Source organism: Doryrhamphus excisus, chromosome 19 (genome assembly GCF_030265055.1).
Source record: "Doryrhamphus excisus isolate RoL2022-K1 chromosome 19, RoL_Dexc_1.0, whole genome shotgun sequence".
Taxonomy (NCBI): domain Eukaryota; kingdom Metazoa; phylum Chordata; class Actinopteri; order Syngnathiformes; family Syngnathidae; genus Doryrhamphus; species Doryrhamphus excisus.
The window spans coordinates 28,687-54,383 of NC_080484.1; the positions used below are offsets into that span (position 1 = coordinate 28,687).

The 25,697-nt window shown below is 42.1% G+C and overlaps 1 protein-coding gene and 1 non-coding gene across 5 annotated transcripts; both read left to right on the forward strand.

Annotated features, from left to right (window-relative positions):
- Positions 1 to 1,679: 1,679 nt before the first annotated feature.
- Positions 1,680 to 25,374, forward strand: frmd6 (FERM domain containing 6). 4 transcript variants are annotated; one of them, XM_058057120.1, is made up of 15 exons: positions 1,680 to 1,831; positions 6,187 to 6,290; positions 14,280 to 14,536; positions 15,236 to 15,326; positions 16,211 to 16,290; positions 16,608 to 16,684; positions 16,759 to 16,945; positions 17,472 to 17,627; positions 18,632 to 18,697; positions 18,811 to 18,879; positions 21,460 to 21,634; positions 23,101 to 23,409; positions 23,476 to 23,610; positions 23,677 to 23,768; positions 24,186 to 25,374. In XM_058057120.1, exons 3-15 carry the CDS (start codon positions 14,438 to 14,440, stop codon positions 24,477 to 24,479), a joined length of 1,830 nt encoding a protein of 609 aa, XP_057913103.1. In that variant the 5' UTR covers positions 1,680 to 1,831; positions 6,187 to 6,290; positions 14,280 to 14,437; the 3' UTR covers positions 24,480 to 25,374. The 4 variants fall into 4 exon arrangements, with proteins under 4 accessions (XP_057913103.1, XP_057913104.1, XP_057913102.1 ...); XM_058057121.1 differs by having other exon boundaries at positions 6,228 to 6,290; XM_058057119.1 differs by lacking the exon at positions 6,187 to 6,290.
- On the forward strand, positions 16,311 to 16,393 carry trnal-uaa (transfer RNA leucine (anticodon UAA)). Its single transcript has one exon. It is a non-coding gene; the product is annotated as a tRNA-Leu (tRNA).
- Positions 25,375 to 25,697: the final 323 nt, after the last annotated feature.

Here is a 25,697-nt window from a genome sequence, read left to right on the forward strand (position 1 = left end):
TAATTTGTCTAAATTACATTGCGGTATCCCAGACTCTAATCACCACCAAAGTCCCACCCCCTGATATTCATTTTACATTCATTTTAGTAATCTTAATGTTTTTAATGCAAGTTAGTGCACCATTTTTGGCCAAGAAGGGCTCCAAAGGGTATGAGATAATATTCAGTACATTGAAAAAAAAGGGTGATATTTTGAGAACAATGTTGGAAATTTACAAGAAAAAACGTTATAAATTGATGAGGTATAAAGCTGTACATTTACGAGAAAAATCTAATATTGCGAGACCAAAGTTGTCTATTTACAGGAAAAAAAGGTATCAATTTACCAGAATAAATGTGTGAATTCACGAGAAAAATAGCTAGGAGAAAAACATTTAGGAGAAAAAATTTCAAATTTACAAGAAAAAAAATTGCATATTTAAAGAGACAACAGTTATAATATTATGAGAACAAAGTTGTACATTTCCAAGATAAAAAGTTGTACATTTATGAAAGCAAAGTTTACAAGATTTACAAAAAAGTTTTAAATTACAAGAAGAATTTTGTAAATGTACATGAATAAATTTGTGAATTTACGAGAAAGACTGTCAAAATATTATGAGAATAATGTCGCAAACTCTATGAGGAAAAAAGTTGCAAATTTACAAGAAAAAAAGTCATATACTTACAAGAAAAGCAGTCATTAAATCACGATGATAATATGTTGTACATTTATGAAAGCAAAGTTTAGAAGATTTACGAGAAAAAAGTTTAAAACTACAAGAAAAATATTGTAAATTTACGTGAATACATTTGTGAATTTACGAGAAAGACTGTGAAAATATTATGAAAATAATGTTGCTAAATCTATGAGGAAAAAAGTTGCAAATTTACAAGAAAAAAAGTCGTATATTTACAAGAAAAACAGTCATTAAATTACGACGATAAAAAGTTGTACATTTATGAAAGCAAAGTTTACAAGATTTATGAAAAAAAAAGTTTAAAATTACAAGAAAAATTTGGTAAATTTACGTGAATACATTTGTGAATTCACAAGAAAGACTGTCAAAATATTACGAGAATAATGTTGCAAAATCTATGAGGGAGTATCTGGCACTGCATAAAAAATACTTAGTTGAGGTTGCACTGTGATACTTCATCCCTGTCATATGCAGTTCTTGACGCGCCTTTGTGATTTGTTCCAAGCTGGGGCTGCTTTTAAAAATGATGTCAGTATCATAAAAGCTGCTGGGAATTCTTCGTGTAAAAATAAGCTGCCCCAACATTACAATACTTTTTCTGGCCCGGCTTTTAATATCTTTTTTTTTTTAAACGTCCCACACGCCGTCTTGGAGCCCAGTGGGATACTTCCGTCCAGTCCTGCTGGGACAGGAATGATAGGCAGCCGTGGACCGTACCAAAGCTGCTTGCATTGGAGGGGGCGTTGAGCTGAACGTTTACCACAAATGTTGTCCACAGTGACGCCCAATACTGACACAAATGTCCCGTAACAGTGTTTTTGAATGATTGACTGTAATAATAAGTGACATTTTGGGCTTAATTACCATTTTAAAGTGAGTATTAGATCGCCCGATCATAAAGTCACCCCCCAGCTCCTCCAAGCACCTCCAAGCACCGCCTCGCTCCACACTCCTGTATCCCGGCTGGGGCGCTCGAGCTGGGGCAGAATAGTGGCGCGTGTCGACCTGGTAACGTCTCTTTCGTCGAAGTCTCTAAACTTTTTTCCTAGCATCACGGATACATTTTTTCCTCTTGTTGGTTAAATCAACATACTTTATGAAACACCGTTTTGTCTGGATTAACTAAAGGAAGGAAGGAATCCTTACTCAAAGGTGAGTTTTGTTGCTTTTTTTTTTTTATCCCAGCGGACTCTTGCTAGCTCTGACGTCACGTTGATGATAACACGCTTAAAATACGTCCACTTTTTCAATGAATGAATTAATGTGTTTTTTCTGACTTGTAGTTGCTTTAAATGAACTGTTTTTACCAAGCCGTGTCGGGACAAGTAACTTGACGATGCTGCCAGTTTGATGTAACAGGGAATGTTGCCATGGAATTCCAGCTAGCGACGTTTGCCATTTTTTTTACTAGTTAGCTGAGGAATGTAAAGTTTTAACTCCATGAATTTCATTTTTGATTGTATTTATTGCAAGTTTAAAAACAAGGTGTTCTCTTGTTACAACCCTACATTCTTTAGAGTAGTGCTAATTTCCTCCCGTGTTGTTGTTGTGTAATTAGAAAGCAGAGCGTTACATTCATGCTATGAGACGGAGCATCTATTACAAAATCATGATGACGTCATTCCTGATACACTTGCCAAATGTTTGAGTAGAATTTGTGTACTTACGTCATCCTTTTAGGGACGTTTGCACGAGGGCTCCTCTGGTTTTTAATGGCTATCTGCTAGGGGGTGTCACAAGATCTCGCGAGATTCTCATTCAGAAAAAAAATATTTCTCTTATTATGACGGACTATTAGGGCCACATTAAAAAAATAGATATGAGCTTTCAAGAATCTAGCCATTTTTGTCTAATACTTTTTCAATACTTTTTTGTGAATATACAACTTTATTCTCTTTTCTTCTCGTAAATGTGTGACTATTATTTCATGTATTCACGAGAAAAAGGTTGTACACTTATGAGAATAAAGTTGAACATTTATGAAAAAGTCGTATGTTTTCATGAAAAAGTGGTTTATTCTAGAAAACTCATAAGTTTACAAATATAAGGTGGTAAGCTAATAAAGTTGTACATTTATGAGAAAGAAAAATAATAAATTAACAAGAAATAACGTCGCAAATTTATGAAAAAAGTTGGACATTTTCAAGTTGTTTATTCAGGAAATCTCATTTTTTTTCTCATAAATTTCCGAGAATAAGGTCGTAAACTGTTTTAGGCAATGCATGCTATGACGGAGTATTGAAATAATCTGAGATTTTGAAGTCATAAATTTGCAAGAAAATAAATAAAGAAATAAAGTCGCAAATGTGTGGAAAAAAGTTGTACATTTTCAAGAAAAAAGTTGTTTATTCAGGAAATTTCATATTTTTTTCCCCATAAATTTCTGAGAATAAGGTCGTAAACTTATTATATAAAAAAAGTCTTATAAAAAAGTAGAAAATGTGTGGGAAAAAAAGTTGTAAATTTTCAAGAAAAAAAGTTGTTTATTCTGGAAAAAGGAAGAGAGTTCACTCAAGGTGCTGAAACCATGCATTGGTTTCAGCACCTTGCCGCATTGGTTTTGTAGAACATGATATGAATGGAGTGAGCCCTCTTCTTAGTCATACAATCTCTTCGTCTCGGTGGGTGTAGGCGGGGCCTCGAGCATACACACAGAGTGTAACATAGTAGAAATGAAATGAGTCGATTACTTATATAAATATATAGATATTTGTCCCTCTTAAAAGTAATGTCGTAAACCCAATCTTGTGACACCCCTACAAAATACCAATAATGTAAGAACTTGATGCGGTCAAAGTAGTGAAAAATATTTTAAAAAATTCCCCACCAATGAAAAATGTAACGAAATGAAGATGTAGAAAGGTATCCATTGTTCGTCCCTGGGGGCGGGAATGCGTGGGTCTGAACTGTTACTAACACATCAGGCGTCAAGTCATAATGAAGTCATAAATAATGTTTTTTTTAACTTTGGCGCTTCACCGTGTTGCACAATAAGCGGCCAACGTCGCGGTCCACATCCACAAACAAGAGGGAAAATCTTCTCTGTCGGTTTGATGTCAATCAGATGACCCGCGTGGCGCATGGCGAAAAGCTGAAGCGTAAAAAGAGGCTTTGCTGGTGTGTGGCAGAGCAAATAGTGCAAGGTATTGTCTGGGAAGGAAGGCGGCTGTTTGAGTAGGAAACAAGCAGGAAACGTGTGGACAAAGATGACTCAGATGAGTGTCGGAATGCGGGATGGACCCCCCAACCCCCCCTACCCCCTCCTCATTGCAAGTAGTTGATTTACCTTCATGTTCTTCCACGTTCAGGACGGGACTATCCGTCACGTGTAGTATTTGGTGGCTGAGGGAGCGGATGTTTACTACATTCTACATCAGAAACCCAGTAGGACTACTCATAGTAGTAATACTAGTAGTAGTAGTAGTAGTAGTACTAGTCGCCTCAGGACTGACTTTAGCTGATTAACTCTGAACTCTGAAGTGTAATCTACTTTTTAATCGGACCACGACGCATCCTCAAAATATGTTTTCATTTAATTTAAAGGGGTCACTTTTTTGGGAATTTTGTAAAAGAAGTTTGGGTAGTGTTTTAAATCACGAAAATACGGCTAGATACTACAACTATTACATGTTATCATCAGTGTACATGTTAATACATGATCACAGCATGGATATCTTGTATTTTATCCTGTAGTTTTGGCTTTCTTATCTCATTGTTTTTTTTCTTTCAACTCAACTCCAGAACATATTTATATCAACATGCATAAGCATGAGTCTTATAAATAAATAAATGGCATAATTTCTGTCATTATGTCCGCTAAATTTGGTAATAGAAGTATAAAAGTGACTATAGGGGTGTTATTTCATGTCTACAGGGCTCTACTCAAGTTAGAAGGTCGTAAACAGGTTGTCAGGTGCTTTGAAAACCAAAATATTACATTAATAATATTAATGTTCCATTCTGACATTTTAGTGTTTATCGACTTATTTGAATGTGCCTTTTAGTCATCTTTCTCCTTGGTATATGTACATTGCATGGTTAGAAGTGAAATATCTGATTTGGAAGTCTTTTTAATATTTAATGTTACTGGATTCATTATTTATGTGCATGCAGTTCTTCCCCATTTCTTTGACAAAACGCTTCAATAAATTCTTGAATAAAAGTGTACAATAAACAAATGAAGACATCAATAAATACATATAAAATAAAAATGAATTCAACAAAAGTGTTAAAACTGATCAAAATAAAATAGTGTAAAACAATAATAAAAATATATTATAATAAAAGTCAGTAAAATAAAAGTGTAAAAATTATTTAAAAAATGTCAAACAAAATGTGTAAAAAAAAAACAAAATGTAAAAAAGTAAAATGAATTCAATAAAAAAATTAAAATATCACAGTCTCAAAGAAAATGACGAATGAAAGTGTAAAAAATATTTACATTTTTTTAAATAAATAAAGTAAGTAAAACACGAAGAAATACGAAGAAAAATGATGAAAATAACAGCATGAAAAAATACAAATCAATAAAACAAATTGTACAAAAATAATACAAATCTAAATGACATAAAAGTAAACAAAACAAATAAATGAATTAACAAAATCACTTAACTGAAAATGTAAAAAAAATAAAATGACTTAAGTAAAACATAAAAAATACAAATGAAAATTACTTAAATAACATCAGAATTAAGAAGAATAAAAAAAACAAAACAATTAAACATTTCTTAAAATTGTAAAAGATAAAAATGGCTGAAAGTGTAAAAAAAATTAATATTAAAAACTAATAAAAATAAAAATGACTTAAGTGGGTCCCAGGTTGAGACCCTTAGAAAACCCCTGTGCTTTCAAGAAAGTGGGTCACCTCTTCCTACATTTGTCTCTCTGTACCCCCCCCCCCTTCTGTTTCCTTGCATTGTGTTTTTTCCTCTACTTGTTTGGCTTCTTTAGGCACGTTTTCATGGAGCTGGAGCCGTCTCACCTCTCTGCGGGTATCGCACAACCGAGCTCGCACACATTCTTCTGTCCGCAGCTGCCCCGCGTTTCCCCTCGGGTTTGTTCGGCATGATAATTGAACAAGCTATTTCCAGCGGTTTGCGTTGTAGCTTTTAGCCTTCAACCGGCCGTCGTGATTGCTTGATAGATTTCACACACCAAGCGGATGCTGGCTGGTACACATTCCTCCCGGCTTTAAACATGATCATATTTTTCATTTGCACATTTCAGTCCAGGTACAAAAAGTGCAAGAGGAAGGAATCAAGGCGAGATCAGCCGCAAAGCACCCGTAAGGAGGCAAGATTGAATCAAAACAACCGGGTTGGGGTTTGCTCTAATTGCAACTCCTGCGCTAACCCTCTGCTTAAAGGCTGCGTGCTCTATTTCCAGCATACGTAATGGCCGGTTTGACGTCTCTGCGGTGTGTTGCTCCTGTGGAATTACTCATGCACGATTCAGGCTCCTGCGCCGGTTTGGGAGCCTCTGCTGACTCTGTTCTAACATGTCTGCAGCTTGTGTGTGTCTGTGTGTGTGTGTTTGTCGTTCGCTCTAGTCCAAACCCACATGGACGCCAGCTACACACACGGTGTTTATCACTTGGAGCTAACAAATGAAGGTATGTTACTTTATTTGCTCATGAAAAGACTTGTACACATACACAGATGTTTAGCTATTGTTAGCTCAACCGTTGTTACAATGTAGTGATACACATTGTAGTAACCGTACCGTGACGATGACTGATACGATGACACAACCTCCACTCCCTCTTTTTGTAAGGGCCATGAACATTCTTTAGAACCATTTCATTGGCCGGCGGTCACATTTTAAAAATGTCATTTAACAAGGATGAAAAAAAAAAAGACAACAAAAATGGAACCCTCGTCGCTTTTTTCCACCACTTTTTCCCCCTGTGATATGAAATGCTAAGTATGTGTGGCAAAGTATGTCACAAAATAGACGGTGTGGACATTGAAATGGTGAAGGAAAATACATTTCTGGGGATCACAATAGATGAAAATATGAGCTGGAAACCTCATATTACAAATATACAACATAAGGTGGCCAGAAATATTTCAGTATTGAACAAAGCAACATTTGTTCTCAATCAGAAATCACTGTGTGTAGCAAAGCGCAGCAACACTAGCACAGCTAAGTACGCTACATGTAAATGAAATGTTAAAAATGTCAGTGGAATCGCTACAAGCTGAAAAGACAAACAGGAAGCCATCGTTGCTTGTACACACATTCCTGCTTCAAACATCATACAACAGATTGTAAAGGGGAGAGCACTAAAACTCTAACGGTGACTAGCAGGGAGATTTGGTAATGGTATTGGTTTTATTTCATTTGAACATGCATCAGATTACTATTGAGTGCATCCCATAATCAGTTCCCAGTTCCACATGTCCAAAAGGAGTAGGAAGAAGCAAAGCAATCAGTAACTCTTACATTTGTTCACTTCCTGCTTTCCATAATACAGTTTAAGTTTGTTTGTTTTTTTAAATAATGCACCACGTACCGAAGTACTCGGTGATATGAGCATCCAATGCCATGATGGGTACCATAGTGCGTGTCAATATAGTGATATATATAGCACATCATGACTGGTTCAAGACTCTTCATCCTTGGATTTAGCAAACATCAACTGCTTGTATTGTTTCTTCAATTGGCTCACTGTGCATTGTTTGACTTCCTTACTCAATCCATTCCATAGTTTGATTCCACATACTGAAATGCTATGGCTAGCATAACGTAGTCCTAGCATAGAAGTGTTTCAAATGTACTTCTTCCCTGAGATCATATTTCTCCTCTCTTGTAGAGAAGTATTGGATGACATTTTTAGCTAATTGCTTATTTTTAGCCTTATGCATTATTTTAGCTGTTTGAAGATGAACTATATCAGCAAGTTGAAGTATTTGTGATTTTAGAAATAAGGAGTTATAATGTTCTCTGTAGGCGGCATTATGAATTATCCTTACTGACCTTTTTTGCAGTACATTTAGCCGGTGAAGATTGCTTTTATAGTTATGATCCCATATTTCCACACAATAAGTAAGATATGGTAGAACCAGAGAGCAATAAAGAGTGTGGAGTGTTTTCTGATTGAGAACAAATTTTGCTTTGTTCAATACTGAAATATTTCTGGCCATCAACTTTGAATAAGTACGTTATATAATGTCTGTAATTATATTGTACATTGTTAGATTTTTTTGAAAGCTAACTCTGAATTTGCCAAAATGACACTTATAACTCATGGCGTCGCCTATGACGGGCTTGCTCTTGCACTCAGGTAATCAAACATAGCGACGTACGAGACAGAGGATTTTTGCAGTGATTATAGCCAATATTTGAGCGAGGTGTCAATAGTTCTCGAGGAGGGAGAAACATTTGGAGGTGAACTAGAGAACCTGCAGAACATGGACTTAAGCATTAAGACATGGAGATGAGGACTGTTGCTATGGTAGGATCATGTTCAGAAGCAGGGTTTCCTCTAGGATTTTTTGAAGCTGTGGTGATGGGCTGCATGGGACTGCCGCAGCTGAGTAGCACTGTTGCTGTATCTGCAAGTTTTTTTTCCCACTGTTATTTATTTAACATACTCATTTAACGTTTTGGGGCTGCACGGCGGTCAAGTGGTTAGCGTGCAGACAGCTAGGAGATCCGAGTTCAAGCCCACCCTCGGCCATCTCTGTGTGGAGTTTGCATGTTCTCCCCGTGCATGCGTGGCTTTTCTCCGGGTACTCCGGTTTCCTCCCACATTCCAAAAACATGCTAGGTTAATTAGCCACTCAAAATTGTCCATAGGTATGAATGTGAGTGTGAATGGTTGTTTGTCCATATGTGCCCTGGGATTGGCTGGCGACCAGTCCACGGTGTACCCCGCCTCTCGCCCGAAGACAACTGGGATAGGCTCCAGCACCCTCTGTGACCCTCGTGAGGACAAGCGGTAGAAAATGGATGAATGTTGAGACTAAATGTTTTCATGGCCTTTTCAGTCCAGTAGTACTATGTGATTATTAGTACAAAAGTACAACATTTTGTTGTATTTGACGCAAACCTCAATTTAATTTAAAGTAATAAGAATGAATTGTTCAATAATATTTGTTTAAGTTCCAAATAATCCAATTAACAATATGAAATAATTAAAATATTTAGTTCTAGATGTGTGGTGTACAAAGTGTACACATTGAGAGTCCAGGTTTATAATAGCAGAGGTGTATCCAACTTACGGCATTATTGAATCTATTTGACGAAAAGAAAGAAGAGGCGATCTGGTTTATGAGAGTGCCAACATTTAATTGTAGTTTAACTCCAACGCTCCTCACTCAGTGTGCTCATTTGTTAGCAAATACAGGTGTCATGTTTGAATAGAACACTTGTAAAAATGCTAGGAGGTGAAGCAAATATATCAACTACTCAACATGAGCTGGTGAGCTAACGCTGGAGCGCAAACTACCTGTAGGAGACCCCTGTGATAGCATCGCCTTTTGTTTTGAAGTCAAGCCATACTGTAAGTATTCTAATGACAACCAGAGTGCAAGATTGTTAAGTGACATTTTAAAAGGGAAGTTAGCATGGACTTGATAGCCATGTCTAGCTAGCTAGAGAGGCAGTACAATTGGGTAAAAGATGCCAGAATGAGTGGAATGAGAATGGAGCCTGGGTGATCACACACGCTGGCATTGATCGGCTTGGCTGGTGATAAGCAGTCGTTAATGGGCTACACATTTTTCGTAAAAAATTTATTTGCACAATATTAAGGAACACAGTGAACATCAAAACAAAGATGCTAGTTCTTTTCACACTTATTGTGGTCCATATGTGCGTAAATACTAAGTTATATATGTATCTATATGCGTATGCAGTATATACTACATTCATACCAAATATTACTTGACATTGTCTTCAAGTAATTTTTTAAGGTGGGCCAGCTTTTATTAGGATTACATGTAACGGAAACCCTGAGAAGACATTACGTAAACATGATCAAATGATCACTGCACAGAACAGAACTCAGATGGGCATCCATTGTTTTGTTGTCTTGAGCCATCCTCTTTCGGAAAAGAAAACAAATGTACAGTATCACTGGGATTCTATGAACATCCAGCAGCAACACAATCTTTTTGGCCTGGCTACTATTTTGATGAAAAATATACTGGATCAAGAAGACGATTTACCTTTAGAAGCGTTTGTTTACTCTGCTTTAGCTGTGAGGTGTCACCCTGATGAAATGAGGCTGAAATGTAACTATATAGTTCATTTTTGCAAATGTGCCATTCGCATTAAAACATGTAACGATAATGACAAACATCCGTATTTAAGCGAAGTTGATGAATCGTGTCAGAGACCCTTTAAGCGCTGCCTTAACGCTGAGGGGGATAAAGGGTTTAGAAAGTGGATAGCTTGATGTTCATATGTTCTCCTTGTGTGGTGCTACTTTAGCCAGAAGTGTTTAGCATGAGTGCTTGTGGAGGACCCAGGCAGAAAGCCATGCTGACTGGATCAGAACTCGCTGAAGTCATATTGTAATATTGTAATGTATTGTAATGCACTGTGTCACACGCTAGACCACAGAAGGAGGGCCCGCGGTTGCTGCCGTGAAATGAAAGGCTGGAGCAATTAGTGAGAGGAGGGTAGAGTGCTGGATAATCACATTACCGCCGCGCTAAAAGTGTGATGCAACACGCGTGCCCGTCTAAAAAGATCACAACAAAGAGCAGCCAACTGAGCTTCCTCCAGCCTTTCAGCCCCAAACAGAGATTCTGTCAACGTGGCAGAGCTCAGAGTCGGTCCTGTCATCAAATCCCACAAAGGGCTTCAGAGGCAGGGCCTCTCTTGCAAAATATGCCGATCCATTTCCAAGTTTTCTCTGACATGAGATGACTTTCCGGACCCAGGTGCCGCACACAACCGAGGCGCAGAAAGGAAAACTTCCTCTGCTTTGAGATAAAAAGCAGACGGGAACTTCTTTGAGGAGGCTGTCACAGCGCTGAATTCCTGCAGGTACAGTACGTGTCAGCGCTGAGAACCAGGAAAGCAAACGGAGAGCCAGGGTACATGGAGACCGGCGGCGGCATTCAAAGCCTGGGCATTAAAAAAAAAAAAAGAAAGAAAAAGTGCTGCAGTCAGGAGAATTCCTCTTTAACATCTGCTTCTCATTCCGACAATGGGGTCCATTGATTCTGGACGCAGCACCGCCGCCACCGCCGCCCGCAAGCTGCATTCCCTGTTAGCATCCTCCAACTGTCCAAACAGCTACAGTGGGGGAAATAAGTATTACACACTTGCTGGTTTTGCAGGTTTTCTCACTGACAAACAGTACTTCAACAGCGTGGAATTTTACTGATCACTTCAAAGACAGAATATCACCCCATAAAGTATAATAAGGAAAATAAGTATTTGACACTGCGGGCCGCACTTTGGACACCCTTGAGCTACACAGTCATGTAAAGAACATACCTGGGAGGCTGAATAGGCTGAAGTGACATAACAAGCCAGCGTGCCTAACAAGCAAATTACCAGTAAGCAAGTTCACCGAGCTCCTGATCTCATTGCACATCACTGAATCCAAGCCTAAATATTTAGACGTACAGTATATACCGTAAGTCGCAGAACCAGCCAAGCTATGTAAAAAAAGTGGAACTTGGACTCTGAAAAAAAATGGAGTAATATGTGTTTGAACTGCCCTCCAAGCGCCACCAGCTCGCTACCAACAGTCCTGAGAGAAAATGCTGCTTAGCCGACGACAAGCCCTAAATCACAGCGGTCACACGGAGTTAGCGTTAGCCTTGACAGTGACGCTCGGGCCCGCTTCTGCTCCTCCTCCTCCTCCTTTAAAGCCGCTGGCATAGGCCTAGAGGAGGAGATGAGTGTCGAAATATAAACAGGAAAAAGCCTCTTAAGGGGGCGACACTCGGGATGTCGCAGCGTAAACATACTCATGTGTGTGTTGTACTAGCGGAGGGTTCCAAGGATGTTCTTGTGTCGATGCTTTCCATAAATACCTGGCCGTGTGTGGCAGGGTTGTTTTTTTTAGACTTTAAGCCCATGACCTAAGACTTTCTACAAAGATTTTCTCATGATCCTCTGCCTCCTAACATCAAATGGTGAACATTTGTTTCTACATCAAGCTGGCTACAAATCAATCTGAATTGATGTACTGTATGCTCTGTAACTCCGCATTTATGCCATATATCAGGGGTTCTTAACCTTTTTGACGTCGAGGCCCGATTTTTTTCAGTGCAGAGTGAATGTTAAATATTAACACTGTATAGATTTAATTCATTCATTCATTTTCTACCGCTTTTCCTCACAAGGGTTGCTGGGGTTGCTGGAGCCTATCCCAGCTGTCTTGGGGCGAGAGGCGGGGTACACCCTGGACTGGTGGCCAGCCAATCACAGGGCACATATAGACAAACAACCATTCACACTCATGTTTAGCATGTTTTTGGAATGTGGGAGGAAACCGGAGTACCCAGAGAAAAACCACTCGGTTAATGCTAGGTTAATTGGCCACTCCAAATTGTCCATAGGTATGAATGTGAGTGTGAATGGTTGTTTGTCTATATGTGCCCTGTGATTGGCTGGCCACCAGTCCAGGGTGTACCCCGCCTCTCGCCCCAAGACAGTTGGGTTAGGATCCAGCATACAAAATGGATGGATGTTTGTTATTGTACTTTTTTTTGTATTAATACTCAAACCATGCAGACCCCACAGCTGGGAGACCCGAGTTCGATTCCACCCTCGTGCATCTCTGTTTGCATGTTCTCCCCGTGCATGCGTGGGTTTTCTCCGGGTACCCCGGTTTCCTCCCCCATTCCAAAAACATGCTAGGTTAATTGGCCACTCCAAATTGTCCATAGGTATGAATGTGTGTGGGAATGGTTGTTCTAATAATGCGGCCTCAGTGCACCTTGCCAACAAGAAACGATGGAAGTGACATAAATATCATACTTCTCATTAGCCTTATTCCACCACGCCATGACACTGCCCTAAAGTAGTCTCCCATATGGTCATGTGTTACAACTGCATTAGGTGTGTACGTGCCACGGTTTTGTGTACAAGTGAGTGAAGTCCCGAGGAGGCATTGAGTCCAAGGTCAGCAGCATGCCGCAGCACGTGTGCGTCTGACCCGGTCACGGCTTGTCAGCAGTCTCTGCGGCGTGGCCGGTTGCCCACCGCTTTGTGCGTCCAGTACGCGGCTTTAAAGAGCGCTGATGTACGAGTGTATCCACGCTCACGATGGGCCGTCTCCGTGGTGACAGAGCACACAGCAGGAGCGCTGAAGCGGCTTTATGTCTTGTTTTAAGTATCCGCAATGGTGATGCTTTGCCGCTGTAGCTTTGTTGGCAGAAAGGAAGCAATGCGTTGGTTGGTATTCACAGCTGACTGACCGCTTCCTCTTGCAAGGCTAATTGCTTCTTGCTATGTAGCGTGATCCCGCCCGATGCTGCTATCTGCTTTTAATGACAAGGTGCCTGCAAGGTGAATGAATGGCTGCTAACAGGAAGATATGCTGATGTGCTCTGATTGTTCTTCAACATTCTTCTTTTGTCCTCTCTGGGAATGTTCACACTCTCTGTCAGCTCCCAGTGTGTCGGGATTTTTTCATTGTTTTCACATTCCCTCAAAAGCTTTAAATAACACTATAGCCCAAGGGTGTCCATAATGTGTTTTTTTATGTAATAGCCTGCGACTAGGGCTGTCAATTGATTAAAAATTTGATCACGATTAATCACATTTTGGTCATAGTTAACTCAAATAAATACTTTTTATCTATAATAAGTAGGGGAAGGGGCGGCACGGTGGACGAGTGCTTAGCGAGCAGACCTCACAGCTAGGAGACCAGGGTTCAATTCCACCCTCGGCCATCTCTGTGTGGAGTTTGCATGTTCTCCCCGTGCATGCGTGGGTTTTCTCCGGGTACTCCGGTTTCCTCCCACATTCCAAAAACTCCAAATTGTCCATAGGTATGAATGTGAGTGTGAATGGTTGTTTGTCTATATGTGCCCTGTGATTGGCTGGCCACCCGTCCATTACCCCGCCTCTCGCCCGAAGACACCTGGGATAGGCTCCAGCACCCCCCGCGAAAAAGCGGTAGAAAATGAATGAATGAAGTAGGGAAAGACTTTGTGGTAAACGATTCGATGTGCAACTACAACGATAATGACATCAAATTTGATATTAAAGGATATCAATTTGTGAACAATGGGCCATTATTTAAAAGATACAGTCAACAATTTTGACTTTTTTTCAGTATTATTAACATATTAGCGCTTAAACTCGTTCACAAACGTTCAGCAAATAGAAAATGTGAGCGAGTGAGACCTCTCACACTAACACAAACATGTTTTTTTTGTAAGAATAAAGTTAAAATGTTATAGTTTTTAGAAGAAAATGTAGGAGAAGAAATGTGGCCCCTTTTCTGTAAGCGTTTGGACACTCCCGACATACATTCCCCTTCTCTTACCCAGTTAAAAAAGTTGTTAGTCATAAAGGTGCTGGTAGAAAAACGGGCTAAATGGTCACATGTTTCCACCTGAATTAGGAAAGATGATTGTATACACAAGCATCATCTGACGCTCTCCGCATTGTGTCTCCACAGTGGCTACGTGCAGCAGGGATCCTCATGCTCGTCCTCTCCACTGCTGCCCGGCCCGCTGAGTCCGTCGGAGCCGCCGCGTCCGCACCACCGGCTGGCAGCTGAAGCACGGCTACGGCCGGCCCGGAGGGGGCCCTGTCCTGTCGCCAGCTCACACGAAGATGAACAAAGTGAACTTCCACAACAACAAAACCATGCAAGACCGCCGCTGCGTCTGTGTCTTTCTGCCCAATGACGACACCCTCAATGTCATAGTCAATGTAAGTGTCAAGATGGCCAAGCGGTCTAAGGCGCTATGTTCAGGTCGCAGTCTCCTGAAGGTGTGGGTTCTAATCCTACTTCTGACAGATGATTTCTATGACCTTCTCTGTCATGTTCCCACTAGAACACGCTTATGTATTTTAACTATCCGTTCTAACTCTGCCGCACATATTAATAATTCTTTTTACTCTTGCTCTGAATTACATTGATGAAGAAATACACTATGCTTACCAATTATATTATATTAACACTTCAGGATGGTTGAATCCCACTTCCGACAGATTTTAAGGAATTTTGTTATATTCCCACAAGAATATGCTTGTGTATTTTAATTGTCTGTTTTAACACAGACTGCACATTGCGTGAATGACCTTGATGAAGAAATACATAATGTTTACCAATTATACAACATCTGTCTTTTAATCGGACAAAACATTATTATGAGGGAAAATAATAGCATAGACTAGCATAGAGAAATTAAATTTGTTTTTTTTTACCAGAAAAAAAAAGTTATAATTGTTGCTCGGGGTGTACTTTGGACACGTCTATCTTGTGGGAAAAGATGACTTGGTTAAAGTCGGTTTGAGTTAGAGTCTGAGCTTCTGGAAGGGATGAATGAGGCTAACTAAGGTCCCACAATCTGTTCCTAAATTAATGGCTGTGTTATCATCCCCACTTGGTTATCTCCTCCTCCTCAGGTGAAGACTCTGTGCCAGGAACTGTTGGTCCAGGTGTGTGACCTCCTGAGGCTCAAGGACTGCCACCTGTTTGGACTCAGTGTGATTCAAAGTAAGAAAGCAACGATTCCTTTTCCTGCTTGTTACACCTCACGTTGGGCCCACATAAAAACATCGTAGGCCGAGTGAAAGCACAACGGGCCCTAAATGTAGCATGTCTCATCTAGATGTCACGGAGGCCCTGACTGGCTCCATTGTTTATCAAGCAAAAGTTTACGGTGACGAGGCTCTGCGAGGGTCGTATGATTCACTGTATGTGTGTGTGTGGGAGCAGACGACACATGATGCTGGGAGGCAACTGTGGAGAGGAGAGTGGGTTGCAAAAGCGCTCTTTTCAGACAGCTGGCCACCAGATGAGCCAATGGCCGGCCGCTCGGTCCGTTGGGCCGGAGCCAACGGCCCCCGATTGCAGGACATTCCTCGAGTGCTTGTCTGAACAGCGTGAAATCCCCAAGGCAAACAGTGGCCACCCAGCCGCTTTGGGACACCCACCCTTAGGCCCCAAGGTCACCACACCGGCGGGCGTTCGCTCTGATTCCCACGACTTTTCTGTCATGTTTCTGTCCGTACGAATGGCTCTGCTCTGTTTGTGGACAGCACATGAAAACTGCTCACTGTGGGCTCACTGTGAGGTCACAGAGGGCCGGTGTTAGAAAAAAACTCTGAAACCGAGCACTCAGAGCCATCCCATCCTTCTTCCAGGGCTCACTTCCAAATGTGTGAACCTCATGATGTGAAACTTTGGCATGTTTTAACACTAGAATACAATTCGAACTACATTATAGCTCGGAAAAGTGGAAAAAGCATCATAGGTCCCCTTTTAGAAAATCACTTTTTATTCACCTTTTTATTTTTTGTTGCTGTCACCCACACTTGTGTCAACACAAATATATCAAATAAGCTTGTGGTTTGAAACTGTGATTCACCTCCCCTCAGATAATGAACACATCTACATGGAACTGGATCAGAAACTGTCCAAGTACTGTCCCAAAGAATGGAAGAGAGAAGCCAGCAAGGTGAGACACAGGGTGACATCACCAGGATGGCCGAGAGGTTAAGGCGTTGGACTTAAGATCCAATGGACGGTAGTCCTCGTGGGTTCGAACCCCACTCCTGGTATCATTTGGTGTCTTTGGAATGTGAACAATCGTCGTTTGAACACGAAAGAACAAAGCAAGGAGTTGTTTGCTCATTTTAAATTTCAAATCCATGTTTTTTCTTTGATTGCATACAAAGACACATTTGTCTCCATACAAGAGGGGACATTTTAAAGTGTAACGCAGTGTCAGGTGTTTCCACTGCTTTGATACTCAAAAATGAGCATCTCCGACAGGGAATCGACCAGTTTGGGCCCCCTATGATCATCCACTTCAGAGCTCAGTATTACGTGGAGAACGGCAGGTTGATCAGGTAAGGTGTGCCCCCGTCATCAGTCGCTGTACGCTCAGCCCCGCATGACGTGGAGTCTTTCCTTATATTTGCAGCGACCGGGCGGCCAGGTACTACTACTACTGGCACTTGAGGAAACAGGTGCTGCTCTCCCAGTGCATCCAGCGGGAGGAGGCCTACTTCCTCCTGGCGGCCTTCGCCCTGCAGGCCGACCTGGGCAACTTCAAACGGAACAAGCACTTTGGCAAATACTTTGAACCCGAAACCTACTTCCCCCCCTGGGTGAGTGCAGCTAAACACACACACATCTGGTCTCTCGGATGGGTCCTTTTGACCTGACAGTGAATGACCTCGTGCAAGCGGCGTTCCCCTTAAGCCCCTCCCCGTTTCACCACATAATCGCCTCATGATCTCAGTACACCTTTTATTATGACAATTTTCATTTTTGATTGTTTACAATACGAAAGCAGCTTCAAATTTCACCATGTTCATGGTGCTGCGTGACGACATTGGACTATGATGAGAAGAAGTGGGGCGCAGGGTTTATTTTTGTCACTGGAAGTGGCCCACACTTGTTGGGCTTTTCTTTCTCCAATGCTGCCGACATGTCATGAAACCACACCCGCCTGATTGCTCGCCACTTCCTGTAATTTCCCCCTGCCTCCTTATCACGGCTTATAACGGTAAAGCCAATCCCAACACAGATTTCCAAATTACCAGAAGCCCTTCCTGTCTCCCGTTCGGGTTTGTCCAATGCCGCTGTCGAACAAGCCTGATGTCCCTTCCTCTCCTCCTCTCCTTGTCGCAGGTGATAGCCAAGCGCGGCCGTGACTACATCCTGAGACACATCCCAAACATGCACAAGGACCAGTTTGCCCTCACGGCCTCTGAGGCGCACCTCAAGTATATCAAGGAGTGTGCGCAGCTTGATGATGTCACCGTCCACTATTACAGGCTCTACAAGGTCACACACACACACACTGTACACTGCTTTTGTCTCACCGGTGAAGGTCATATTTTTCAACCCACAGTCGTGTCTTAGACGTGCCTCGATGCTGGGATTTAGTTTAGTTTTAGGTTATGGATGCTAACATTACACTCAGCGACATCAGGCTCGCCTCACCTATTTTTATCAAGTTTGTATTTAATGCCAAAGTTTTTTTTCTCTCAATTAATTTATGTAACTTACTATTTGCCGTTTGAATTTTGTGGACAGAATTAAAAAAAATACACCGAAATATGCTGAAATGTTTAAAAATTCAGTACAGTATATAAAAATGCATCAAAAATATACATTTTTACTAACATTTACTAACATTAGCATAATTGCATTTTCATCAATTTCTTCCATTTTCATTTTAGACACTATATATAAACTGTATATTATCAGCACTATTATGCTACGTGTTAGCATGCCAATGTTAGCATTGCTAACATGCTGACATTCATATATAGACTATGTAGACTATTATATGAACACTTAGCACTATCATGGTAGGTGTTAGCATGCTAATGTTACCATGTTAACATTAGCATAGTAGCACTTTTAGCCTTTTTCCTAGCTAAATACATATATAAACACTATCAACACGATGTCATGCTACTGTTAGCATGGTAACCGCAATTTCAGCCATTTTTATCAGGAGTTATATAAACACATACCACTATTATGCTTAAGTGTTATCATGCTACAGGTATTGCATTGCATTGGCATAGCAGCTTTTCTAGGTGTTTTTGCACAATTATGCTATCTATTAGCATTGCTAGCATGCTAACATTAGTATCATAGCATCATAGGTAGACTATTATAATAACATTTAGCACTATAATGTCAGGTGTTAGTATGCTAATGTTAGCATGTATGGCACTTGATGCAGGTCTGCACTCTGTGAGTGCTTTTCTAGTTCACAATGGGAAGGATGATTTTAAGTATGAATCCTGGGCTCATCTGTTTCGATTTCCTTTTAGGACAAAAAGGAGGTGGAGGCGTCTCTTACTTTGGGACTGACTTTACGCGGGATTCAAATATTCCAGGTACCATTCATGATGTAGCATACATTTTCCTTTCATTTTTCATCCTCACAGAAATGTTAGCGTTTAATCCCAAAAGCAGTCGGCAGCTTTCTAAGCTTTTTGCGTTTTTGCAGAATATCGGCTCTGTGAGGCAGCTTTTGTACGACTTTCCGTGGACCAACGTGGGAAAACTAGTTTTTGTGGTGAGTTTCACATAAGCACACACACACTATTACACACACTATTACACACAGTACAGTTGTGTTTTTTTAATCACGCTAAGCATTTATGACTGAATGGAGAGTTTGTGTGGTGGCTTTATTTGTTTTCATGGATGCTGTACCTCAGCCCTGCAAGTCCTCTGGAACAAATCAAGGATTTAGGAAGACTGCACACACACATTGTAGTTATAATACATATTAATCAGGGGTGTCCAAAGTGCAGCCCAGGGGTCTTTTTTATTGGCCTGCAGGACATTCTCAAAATATAATTTAACAAGAAAACAAAAAAAACCCCAACAACAGTAAAAATTGAAAAGTCATATAATAAAGTGAATAAAGTGAAAATATTAAGAGAAAAAGGTTGTAATGAATGTTGTTTAAAAGTTGTAATTTTTCAAGAATGAGTATGAGGGAAATTTTTTTTGTAGATCAAAACTGTAATATTAAAGAAGAAATACTTAAAACATATTTTAACTTTTTGTAATATTATGAAAAACAAAGCTATGAATAAAGTTGTAATTTCTGGAAAATTAAGTTGGGGAGTCAAAATATGGGAATAAAGTCAGAATATCACAAGACGAAAATGAACAAGAAGAAAGTTGAAATAGTTGGAAAAAAACAACAGCAGAAATGGGAAAAAAACTGCTGTCATTTCAGGAGAGTCAAATAAAAGCTTTTAGCTTGATTGGCATAGTCAGTTCCGTCTGATGCCTTACTGTATCCTGTAGTAGCATGTTGTTGTTGCCCCTAGACTACCCAGCATGCCTTGCGGGCACAGTTCACAGTTCCGTCTGATGCCTTACTGTATCCTGTAGTAGCATGTTGTTGTTGCCCCTAGACTACCCAGCATGCCTTGCGGGCACAGTTCACAGTTCCGTCTGATGCCTTACTGTATCCTGTAGTAGCATGTTGTTGTTGCCCCTAGACTACCCAGCATGCCTTGTGGGCACAGTTCACAGTTCCATCTGATGCCTTACTGTATCCTGTAGTAGCATGTTGTTGTTGCCCCTAGACTACCCAGCATGCCTTGTGGGCACAGTTCACAGTTCCATCTGATGCCTTACTGTATCCTGTAGTAGCATGTTGTTGTTGCCCCTAGACTACCCAGCATGCCTTGTGGGCACAGTTCACAGTTCCGTCTGATGCCTTACTGTATCCTGTAGTAGCATGTTGTTGTTGCCTCTAGACTACCCAGCATGCCTTGTGGGCACAGTTCACAGTTCCATCTGATGCCTTACTGTATCCTGTAGTAGCATGTTGTTGTTGCCCCTAGACTACCCAGCATGCCTTGTGGGCACAGTTCACAGTTCCATCTGATGCCTTACTGTATCCTGTAGTAGCATGTTGTTGTTGCCCCTAGACTACCCAGCATGCCTTGCAGGCACAGTTCACAGTTCCGTCTGATGCCTTACTGTATCCTGTAGTAGCATGTTGTTGTTGCCCCTAGACTACCCAGCATGCCTTGCGGGCACAGTTGACAGTTCTGTCTGATGCCTTACTGTATCCTATAGTAGCATGTTGTTGTTGCCCCTAGACTACCCAGCATGCCTTGCGGGCACAGTTCACAGTTCCGTCTGATGCCTTACTGTATCCTGAGGTAGCATGTCGTTGTTGCCCCTAGACTACCCAGCATGCCTTGCGGGCACAGTTGACAGTTCCGTCTGATGCCTTACTGTATCCTATAGTAGCATGTTGTTGTTGCCCCTAGAGTACCAGTTCATTTGGAGCTCTCTATGCATAGTAATATACATATATTATCATCAAATACAGTAAAAATTGGCATATTTCAGACATAGTTGTTCATGGTGATTCATGATGATTAATTCATTAAAAATCTGTGATTAATTCAATTAAAAAAATGTAATCATTTGTCAGCCCTAGTCATTTTTAGAAAATTTGGTTGTGGGAAAAGTTATAATCCGATGGGAATGAGGTTCCTCCTGATGTTAAGTCCTGACATGATCAGCGGCTTTCCTGAATATCGAGGCGGGCTTTCACGCTCTTTTCTTTCTAGTTTTGCATCTGACTTAATTGCAACTCCGACGGGCTCGGGTGGCGGTCACGCCCTTCTCCCGAATAACAGACTTCCCCCACGGGCCACACCCACGCGTCAGGTCACCGAGCGCTGCGGCGAGCAGGGCGTGTCAATAAACGGCAGATGTTGCGACGGCTCCCGGCGGAGGTCATTGGCTGATGCAATACTCCGAAACAAAGCCGTGTTTGTGCTCCTCTGAGGCGGGGTGAGGTCATTGCAGCGGTGGCCTCTGCTTCTCGGAGACGCTGATTGTGTTTGATAGAATCATCTTGACAGCGCGTCCATCCATTCCTGCATGCTTTGCTCAGCCATTGCACTTGCACACATCCTCTAAAACAGCCATAGGCCATAGGAGCTTTTCCACGTGTTCGTCTCCCCGCTTGGAAGCTCAGCGGTGCTCGTGCTGCAAGAATGTTTGAGTGTCAGTGTGGAGAAATGATGAGCTTTCTGGCTGAGGACTCAGATCAGACTTCTGGGGTTTCCCATTTAAGCCTTCTTCTCGTCTCCCCGTCCGCTTCTTCTCTCAGGGCAAGAAGTTTGAAATCCTTCCAGACGGACTCCCCTCGGCCCGGAAGCTCATCTACTACACGGGCTGCCCGGTGCGCTCTCGCCACCTGCTGCAGCTGCTGAGCAACAGTCACAGGCTCTACATGAACCTGCAACCCGTCCTCAAGCAGGTCCGCCGGCTGGAGGAGCACGAAGGTGATTGGATCAACACAGTTATCCCTTTCTGCCAGCTGGAGCCTATCCCAGCTGACTCTGGCCGGTCACATGACACGCGGTCTTTCCCAAACATCTGTCCTGTTTCCTTCCAGCGAGGACCACATGGTGAAATAGCAGTTCTCAACAAATAAACCCAACTTTCACTTTGCCACAAATGTCGCCATATACATTTAGCCTACATTTCTAAACACTATATTTACAATTTTCACATTAAAAGCTGAACACACGCGCTTCTGCGTACGTTAACATTTTCGTGTCCTGCATGCTACATCGGTCCGTGCTCTTCTACTTCCTGCTTGCAGCGAGCTCTAATCAAATGTACTTCTGCCACCTTGTGGCCGTTTTTATGGCTTCAATGAAAGCTGCACCAAACATGATCCCTTCTATTGTGCACTTGTGTCATCACCTGTTTTTTATATTATTAATTATTTTTTTGCTGGGCGACATGGCGGTCGAGTGGTTAGCACGCACACCTCACAGCTAGAAGAACAGGGTTCAATTCCACCCTTGGCCATCTCTGTGTGGAGTTTGCATGTTCTCCCCGTGCATGCGTGGCTTTTCTCCGGGTACTCCGGTTTCCTCCCACATTCCAAAAACATGCTAGGTTAATTAGCCACTCCAAATTGTCCATAGGTATGAATGTGAGTGTGAATGGTTGTTTGTCTATATGTGCCCTGGGATTGGCTGGCCACCAGTCCAGGGTGTACCCCGCCTTTCGCCCCAAGACAGCTGGGGTAGGCTCCAGCACCCCCGCGACTCTTGTGAGGAAAGGCGTTAGAAAATGAATGAATGAATGAGCATTAAAAGCTGAACACACGCGCTTCTGCGTACGTTAAAATTTTTGTGTCCTGCATGCTACACCGTAGCTGGGATAGGCTCCAGCACCCCCGCGACCCTTGTGAGGAAAAGCGGTAGAAAATGAATGAATGAATAATTTTTTGCTACGAGGAACAAATGCTTTGCCATTTCAGACTCATTCAACACCAAAGACCTACGTTTTTGTAAATCCCAAAGACCTATTTATACGTCTTTTATGTTTTTTAAGCAAAATGTTCATGTATTTATGCATTTGAATGTAAAAGCAACCCTTCGTGTGTTGTTTATGTTGTAGTGTACTTGTTTAAATATTTCAGCTGTCACAAAAACAAAAAATATTGGCGTATTGGCGTTTTTAGTCAGGAACTGCTATTTTCCTGAAACCTCTACTGCTGATTACTAAAAACCGGAAACAGGTAGAAACAAACTTTTTTTCCCTGATGAAAGTCAAGAGTCTCGTCTTTCTTTTGGTAGGTTCCATGTTTATACAGACTTGAAAGATCAGATCAAATCTTCTAAAATGGCCGCCACCAAAGTTGTTGGGCGTGAAGGAGTTAATGTTTGAAAAATGAATGTCCTAAAAAGTGGCGATCTTGCCCAACTTTCTCAAGATGTCCGTGTGCTTCCAGAGAAGAAACAGTACCGGGAGTCATATATCAGTGACGCTCTGGACCTGGACATGGACCACCTGGATAAGCGTTCCCGAGCCAGCGGCAGCAGCGCCGGCAGCGTGTCCCGCCACAAGCGTCTCTCCCGCCACTCAACCGCCAGCCACGGCAGCTCACACACCTCGGGCATCGAGGCGGACAGCTTGAGGGCGTCCAACCAGGCCGCCCCACGGCCGCCGAGGACCTGTGGCTCGTCCACCGCCAGCCACGGGAGCTCGCACACCTCGGGTATCGAGAGCGGCGGAAAAGAGCGCGTCCTGGACGACGACGGTAAAGGAAGAGAAGGTGTGACCTTGTGAACACTGGAGAGATGACTCGGTGTGTGTTTGCTCTCAGCAGAGATTGAGATGCTGGTGGACGACCCCAAAGACTACGAGGAGCTCAGCGAGATGGCACTGGACCAGGAACTGTGCATACACATCACGGAGGACATGTTGACCATGTCCCCGGATCAGACCAACGGATACTCTGGTAAAAGTACTTTCACTCATGTCCACTCATACCCGCTGTAGAAGACTAACAGCGTGATCTTGGCAGGTCTTATCGTCAAAGACGTCAGCTCCTCCGCCTCCAGCTCCTCCGAGACCGTTGTTAAGATGAGAGGACAAAGCATCGAGTCCCTGCCGCAGGTGCGTTTTGGTGTTCCCCACAGATCTGCACTTTCACTGTGGGAGTGGATTTCGGGGGAAAGAAGCATCATGGGAACATTACGGGAAGCTACTGACTTAAACACAATGTACCCGTCTGATTGCCCCTAGACTACCCAGCATGCCTTGCGGGCACAGTTCACAGTTCCGTCTGATGTCTTACTGTAGCCTGTAGTAGCATGTTGTTGTTGCCCCAAGACTACCCAGCATGCCTTGCGGGCACAGTTCAAGTTATATATATATGAGTTGCTGTTGCCCACATAGAGATTGGTTACCCTGCTGAGCTACGTGCCCCCTCTCCAGGGGGTAGAGTTCGTTATGCTGGCGAGCGAACTGTCCCGAGAGAGTGGCGAACCTTGGACAAGGTGCTGACCTCCTTTATGTTTCCTTCACTAACAGACGTCAACATGCAGGAAGCCTCCCTCGTCCACCGACCGCCACAGCCAGTCGCTGGACGACATCCGCCTCTATCAGAAAGACTGCCTGCAGTGGGCGGAGCTCTGCCAGGACACCGCCCACAGCTACACCTTCGGCTGCGCCCAGGAGCTGAGCGATGGCTGCAGCTACCAGGGCCTGGCCGAGCAGTGTGCAGGCCTGCGGGCGGGCGACCAGCAGGCCTTTCCCATCAAGAGGACCAGCAAGTACTTCTCCTTGGACCTGACCAGCGAGGAGGTGCCCGAGTTTGTGGTGTGACCTCCGAAATGGAGGATGTCTTCCTGCTTTTTGTCATTAATGAACGCATGGAAGTACAGAAGGGTTCTCGAAGCCAAAAAACGTGACGAAGACTCAACACAGCGTTGCTACCAACCAAAGAAAAGTTGGACACTTTGACGGAAAGTGCAGCGTGCCAACCAGCCGACGTGCCTTCAATGCCCTACGTGGGTGTCAAACCGTTGCCTTGACAATCTCATGTCCGCCGCCCATTTACAGCTTTAAAACGCTTCAAACGACGTAGCGCATCGTCAGAGTTGGGTCTGCGTTGCGAAAGAAAACAATTTATTCTCGCGTGAATTAGCAGAATTACACTTCCAAGCAGCTTTTTTTTTTTAAACGTCTTCCAAGTTTTTTAAGCTGCTAAAAAAAGACACCAAAGGGAAAACGGTTGTTGTGTCATAGAGTCAGAAAAGCAGAAAAACACGTTTTTTTATTCTTCAGCTTCAATCCTGCATCAACTCATATTTTCTACATTGTTACACTCGCAGCATCTGAACAATTTTTCTTTTTAATAAATAAAAATCAGCATTTATATTTCTAACAGGTTGTTTTTGCCACTGTTTTTTTTTTTAAAAAGCAATTATTTCTACATATTTTAACAAAGATGTTTCTTATACGTGTGTTAATGAACTAAGGTACATAGCCATAACGCCATGTTACTATATACTGTATAAACCTTCTAAGAGTCTCCTATGTCTCTGTCCAACGTCGTCCTTTCTGTGAAAGGATTCTCCCTTCAGGTTTAAAAAAAACGTTTTGTTGTTCAACTTGTAGCTAAAAAATACAATTGTCATTATTATGAAGTCTGGTCTGTGTGCCTTTCTGGTACTAACGCCGTCAATATTCAAATAAAAAGGTACATTTTATTTTTGCTGTGTGGTTATTTTAATGAGTTGCATACAATATGTTATTATCATGTTAAAATGCCACTGTTACTTTTTAAATTATGTTAAAACAGGGGTGTCCAAAGTGCAACACCGGTGGCACATTCCATAAATACAATTTAACAAGAAGACTTGTTAAATAATAATAATTTCAAAATAAAAGTCAAGAAGTCAAAATTGGTATTACTATTACTTTATTTTCAGAATATTTTCTTTTTACCATTATTTTATTCTCAAAAAAACATGACTTTTTTCCTGTTGGATATGTCAGGATCGGGCTTCACCCCCTCGTGACATCTTCCTTAGTTTTTGT